The sequence below is a fragment of the Peromyscus maniculatus genome, chromosome 1 (assembly GCF_049852395.1).
Source record: "Peromyscus maniculatus bairdii isolate BWxNUB_F1_BW_parent chromosome 1, HU_Pman_BW_mat_3.1, whole genome shotgun sequence".
Classification (NCBI taxonomy): domain Eukaryota; kingdom Metazoa; phylum Chordata; class Mammalia; order Rodentia; family Cricetidae; genus Peromyscus; species Peromyscus maniculatus.
The window spans coordinates 29,608,839-29,614,887 of record NC_134852.1 but is presented as its reverse complement, the minus strand read 5'-3'; the positions used below and the strand labels follow the sequence as shown (position 1 = coordinate 29,614,887).

The 6,049-nt window shown below is 61.7% G+C and overlaps 1 protein-coding gene across 4 annotated transcripts in view; it reads right to left on the bottom strand.

Moving 5' to 3' along the window:
• Window positions 1-6: 6 nt before the first annotated feature.
• Sympk (symplekin scaffold protein) overlaps window positions 7-6,049 on the bottom strand; it is a 33,131-nt gene continuing 27,088 nt past the window's right edge. For all 4 annotated transcript variants that reach the window (XM_042272450.2, XM_042272455.2, XM_042272460.2 and 1 more), the window contains 8 exons: window positions 5,887-5,987; window positions 5,302-5,392; window positions 4,541-4,642; window positions 2,093-2,280; window positions 1,180-1,356; window positions 952-1,047; window positions 336-692; window positions 7-221 (listed from right to left, as the gene is read on the bottom strand). In XM_042272450.2, the coding sequence (XP_042128384.1) occupies window positions 93-221; window positions 336-692; window positions 952-1,047; window positions 1,180-1,356; window positions 2,093-2,280; window positions 4,541-4,642; window positions 5,302-5,392; window positions 5,887-5,987 (1,241 nt within the window). In that variant the 3' untranslated portion in view covers window positions 7-92. The remainder of the gene's footprint in view (window positions 222-335; window positions 693-951; window positions 1,048-1,179; window positions 1,357-2,092; window positions 2,281-4,540; window positions 4,643-5,301; window positions 5,393-5,886; window positions 5,988-6,049) is intronic.

Here is a 6,049-nt window from a genome sequence, read left to right as displayed (position 1 = left end):
ACCACGCCCTGAGCGCCACCTCCTTTATTTGTGTTAAGGCAATGCTCTAGGTGGCCCACCCCGCTCCTCCCCCCAAACTCCCGCAGCAGCTGTCAGCTGTTCCCCTTGCTCTCGGGCTCCCTGGTCTCCGGGCTGGAGGTTGTCAAGGTTTCCTCCACGGCGTGGTTGAGGCTCTGAGGGCTCCGCTCATCCTTGGAGCTCGGTCCGACTGCTGCTGCCTCCTGGTGGCGGGAGAAGGCAAGGGACAGCGGGTCAGGAGCAGGCTGCACCCTCAGCCCCATGCCCGGCCGGGGCTCTGCTCCAGCCTCCCTCTGCAGTTCTAGCTGCCGCCCTACCTTAGGCAGGGGACCCTCAAGACTAGAGTCCAGGAGTGTGCTTTCAGCCAGCCCTGAGTCGTCATCCATGCTGATGAAGATGGCCGGGGTCTCACATTCGGGACCCTCCTCCCGGTATTCCATGGCCTCCTCAGCCGGGGTGGGACCGGCTCGGGCCGCTGGCACCACCGCCGGCATGGAGGAGGATGCCGAGGCGGCAGGCACTCCCACGCCTGTGGGCTTCAGCTTCTGTTCCTCCTCCAGCTGCCGCTTCAGGGCCTTCTCCTGAGCCAATCGCAGGCCGATGAGGTCCTGAGGGGGCCGTGGAGCAGGGGCCGGGGCCGGGGCCAGAGCCAGTGCCAAGGGTTCCAGGTCATCCTAGAGTGAGAGGGGCACTCAGCTCAGAAAGGACGGTTCCCAACCCCCAGCATGGAGGAGACAGAGGCCACCGAGCTGCAGAAAGCATGGAGGGCACACTGCAGTTTCTCCATCTGAACATGGGAGTGGGGTGGAGAGTGGGGGGTGGGGGTGAGGGGTGGCGTTCTCCTTTATCAGGAACGCAATCTTGGGAGACTGGGTTTAACAACTGGGCCTCTTGGGGTGAGAGCCACAGGCAGGTGGATCACATTACCCTCACCTCTTCCAGGGGCCCTGCAGGCGTGTCCTTGACTTCCGGTTCCTGCTTGCCGCTGGCCTCCAGGATAGTCATGATGGAGTTGGGAATGTGTGCTTGCTAGGTTAAGGGAAAGGCGGGAGCCAGAGCTGTAGAGAGTTCTGGCCAGAGGCAGCTTTCAGCAGCCCATAACCCAGAACTCGAACCCTCCAGAGCCCTCTTGCTCGCTTGCTCCGGCTCCGGCCCAGGTACCTGGTGGGGGGTGAAGGAGCGCACGTGGGCCAGCAGAGGCTCCCGGAGCTCAGGGCACTTATCGAAGACCGCACCGAGCTGCTGCGGAGGAAGCTGCAGGATGACCTGGAAGCTCTGCGGCTTGGTGCGCTGGCAGCACTTGATGAAGCCCTCCCATACCTTGGGGTACTTCCACACCTGTGGGGCAGGAGGGGGCCATCAGGGGAAGGCCCGAGAGGCCACCACCTTCCCCCGGGCACTGCCATGGCTAGGAGCCCAGGTGCCACCACTTGACCGCATATTCCTGGCTTCATACACCCACCTGCCCAGGAATTTGCCTTTTCTCACCTAGGAAACTGTATACTAGGACATGACCCGGGAAGGGGGGGACCCCGCCCCCAATCCCTAGGTCAGTACCCCCACATGTTGTTCTCACAGTCTCTCTAGCGGGTGCCTTTAGCCATATTTAGTAGGCTGCAGATGCAGGGACCTTAGCCAGATGCTGCACAGGGACAGCCTTGGCTTGAACCCAGTTCTCAGATGGAGGATAGAACCTGATTATCATTTCCACAAAACAGTTCTACAAGTTGGTGCTGCAAGCTCAAAATCCCAGCACTTGGAAGACTGATGCAAGAGCATCACCACAAATTTGAGTTCTTGGTTATTCTGGGCTGTCTAGTGAAACCCCCACCCTAACTCCCGGTCTCTATCCAGCTGAGCTATGTGCCCTGCAGGGCCCAGGGGTGGGGTGAAGGGAGGTACTCACACCTCTCCTATCCCTAACTGTTCTCACTGGTCACCCTGTAGCCAGCTGGAGGAAACTGGAGGGAGCACAGCAAAAGGCAGGGTTGGTAGGCGGTCCAGATTAGGATCCTGCTCCCAGGCAGCGGAGACTGGCCCACTGTGCCGACTGCCTGGGGCCGGGGCAGGTTACCTGCTTCATGATGAGGCGGGCCAGGATGTTCATGACGAAGCCCCCCAGGCGGGGGTACATGGTCAGGGACTGGATGACGGTCCGCATGAGCAGCATGGGCAGGGGGCTTTGCTCCATCAGCTGCTGCATCACCACAGCTAGCACCTCCGAGGTGTACACATTGCGCTCCGCAAAACACAGGTTGGTGGCTGTGAGGAGGCGGAGATGGGCCTGTCCTCTCTGCCTGGATGTCCCCATCAAGTGGGGACCCCACCCACGCTTCTCCACCCCTACCACAAAGGCCCTTCATGAGGATGTCCAACGGTCCTGCCCCCAGGAAGATGGGGAGAGGTGTGTCCAAACCCCTGGATACCCCGTGGTGCGCCAACTGGGAGACTCAGCCTCTTCCCTGAGGACAGTCCTGGGGAGCTGCTGTAACCCTGGGGTGCAGTAACCCACTAAGGGGGAGAGGTAGGAGCTGCTGACACCCTAGCATCCCCAGAAAGTCTGGTCTCTGCCAGAGGCTGACCAAAAGGCAGCAGGGTCTGATGGAGCAGTGAGGATCCGACACAGGACACTGAGGAGAGGAACAGGGAAGGAGGGGTAAGAGGCAGTGGTGAGGTCAGACCCAGGATGCGGACCCAGCCGAGCAGCCAGTGCCCACAGGATGTGGAAAGGGGTCAACGGAAGAGCACGGAGCAGGCCTCGCTTGGGGTCTAGCTCCTGGGAGTGGGTGGCAGTGTCAGGGCCAACTGGGCTGGGGCGGGGGCAATCACAGGAGCTGCCTCTCAAGTCCTTCCCCAAACACCACTGGCCATGTGAGTGTGTCAACCAGGAAGTCTTTATTGAGCCAGAAGAAAGGTCCCCACCCCACCCCGCCAACCTCTGAGAGGCCAATGGAGGGGAGGGTGGACCTGTAAGGAGGCGGCCCAGAGAGAGGAGGGACACTGCAGCAGATGCACAGGCTGGAGGGCAGAGGAGAGAGGCTGCCAGGACTTGAGGAGGTGCTGGTCCTCGTGGAGACACGCTCCCCTGCTGCTCAGATGGGCCCCAGCCCACCCAGCCTCTTCTTGCGCTTCTCACTCAGCCTCTAAGCCTCCCCTCAGCAGCCCCGACTGTCCTCTACCCCAGAGGGCTGCGTGCGGCCAGGGCCCGTCTCCTCCCTCACCTGGAACCTCTGTTCAGCTCACTGTCACCTCATCCCTATCGGTCCTGCTGGCTGAAGGTGGCCCCACTTCAGAAAGACCTTCCCACGTCCCAGCCGAGCTAGTTATCAGGGTTGTCAGCGTCCCAACCTGTAGCCAGCACCGTGCTGGGGATCCACAGCACCCAGGGACGGCAGGGTTCACATAAGCACAGATGAGATGCAGGGGGAACTGTGGGGTGCTTGGCCCAGCGAGCCTGGAGGCTGTGGACGGACAAGCATTCCCAAGCAGACCGCAGTGCACAAGGTGGGACGTCTACTGGTGCCTGGGCAGCCTTTGTGTGTGTGCGTGTGTGTGTGTGTGTTCCAGATTACGCACAATCTATGGGACAGGACTGTCCCCCTGCACCTGAAGAAGTGAGGGTGTGGCAGAACACTTGCCTGGCACACTTGAGGCTCTAGGTTCATTCCCAGAATGGTAAAAATTACAAGAAGGTGTGGATGTGTGTGGTGTGTGTCTAAAGCCCACAACCCTGGACCACAACCTTTGAGACCTGCCCCTGATCATCCCCCCCTGGGCCTGCAGCTCTCGGCCCCATCTTCACAAGCCCCGCCCACTAGGGCTGCTGAGGAAGGCCGGAAAGCAGTCTCTGAAGAAGCTACTGCAGGCCAGAGAGGAAAGGGGGGCAGAGAGGACACCCGCGCTAAAGTGAGCAGAGGCTGGAGGACAGGGTGACGGGCAGGGCCCCTGCTGGAACAGAGCTGTTCTGGCCCACAAGTCTCCGCGGAAGGGTAGAAGAAGGGAAAACGATGTGTTCCCAGGGAGGCTCATGGGCAGAGCCCTTCTTGGTTTGGGTCCAGTGTGGCTCACGTGTTACATGGCTGACTTCTGTGAACTCTGTGCCCTGACTACACCATACTTACCAAGAGCCACGTGGGTGATAGGAGTGGGCTTGTGGCATGGAGGGAGAGCCTGGCTCCGAGGGAGTGCTCGGGCGGCCAGGGCAGAGGAAGCCTGCCAGACTGTCACCAGGCCCCTGCTATGGACGTCCTCTGCTGCCTCAACTCAGGCCTGGCATGATCATGCCAGCAGAGACCCTCATGCCTCTGAATTGCTCCCTTGAGTTCCTCAGAAGAGGGTGGGAAGGATGCCCTCACTCCCAAGAACCCCCTGATGCCAAGGCACAGTCTGCAGTGCCTCACAGAGGCCGAGACGGGGCAGGGACAGCAGCAGGCGAGTCTTCAAGCCAGTGGGGCCATGCGGGTGACAGAGGCCCTGCCCCAAGTCCACGGGAGCTGGGCCATGTGGGAAGAGGGTGCCTCACCTTTGATGATGGATTTCATGTCACACTTCACGGAGTCAATGTTGTGCAAGGCAATCAGCAGCTCTCCCGGATTCAGGGGCGACAGGGCTGAGTTCCCTTCACCTGCAGTGGGTGGCAACGGGGAGGAGATGGTACAGAGGCCTCAGCCAGACTTGAGGAACAGTCCATACCGGTAAGGCACCCTGCTTCGGGGACTGGGGGACAGAGGGTGAGGCTGGGTGAAGTGGCCTGAAGTCCTCACCCCTCTCCCCTCCCACCTTGTTAGAGCTGCCTTGCTGCGGCCCACTGTTCCCACTGGGGTGTGCACCGAGGGCTGAGCGGGGCCAGCCGTCCCAGGACTGACTCTGCAGGGGCAGGGGCTGGGGCAGGGGCAGGGGCAGGGGCTGGGGCAGGGGCAGGGGCAGGGGCTGGGGCAGGGGCAGGGGCAGGGGCTGGGGCAGGCCCACGCCAGGTCTCACTAAACGCTAAGCGGCTTGAACCCTCTGCTGTGTTGGGGCAGAGTGGAAAAAGGCCGTCTGGAGAGGTGGCCTCCTGCCATGGATGGAGAGCAGTGTGCTGTGCAGTCACGTGCCCTCCACCGTGTCCCGAACTGTGGCCACAGGGACCAGGATGAGGAACTTGTTCACATCACTGGCTATTTTCCCTCCTCAAACATTTTCCTTTTGTTTCTCACCACAGTAGACAAGCTCCCTGGGCCCTTCCCACAGGACCCCTGTGCAGTGGGGGTAAGCTGAGGGCTGGCGAGAAGGGAGGGCACCTACCGTGCTGGGTGCCCAGCAGGCGGTTGAAGACCTCCTTCACCACGATGGGGTTGAGTTTGATGAGCTTGGGCAGGGCCTGGATCACCTCTTTCTAAGGGGAAGGGTGGAGAGAGGAGGGGATGATGAGCTGGAGGGCCCCACTGGCCACCTACTTCCCGGTGAGGCTTCTAAGCCTCATGACACGTTCCCTGCCCCCAAAGCTGCTGCCTACCTATGGTGGACAGTGTCACCCTCATTCCCGTCCATCGGGGGTAAGGTATCCCTGGCCCCCGAGTCACTAGAGACACAGGCTTACCGAGACCCGGCTACTGGGGGCGGGTGTCCCATAGGCCAGGGACGATGGTGTGTGCACTCAGGCTCACACACCGGAGCAGTGCCCGAGCCTGAGATGGGCCTGGAGACCTGCTCCCGAGCACGGGGTACAACTGCTGCCCGCAGGGCACGGCGGCGTGCGTCCCTGCCACCCCGGCCTCTGGCCACACCCCAAGGGGTGGCCCGCAGGGCACGGCGGCATGCGTCCCTGCCATCCCCGGCCTCTGGCCACACCCCGTGGGGTGGCTGGCCACCGCCCCGCCCCTGCCCTACCTTCTCCAGCCCGTTGAGCACAGGGATGAGGAAGCGCACGTCGGGCAGCCGCTTGTGGTACAGGTCTCGGACCCGCTTCACCAGCTCTGGGGACGGCGGCACTTCAGGAAGACAGAGAAGAGCAGTTGGGGTGACTGGGAGGGGACAGAGGAGGAAGCATATG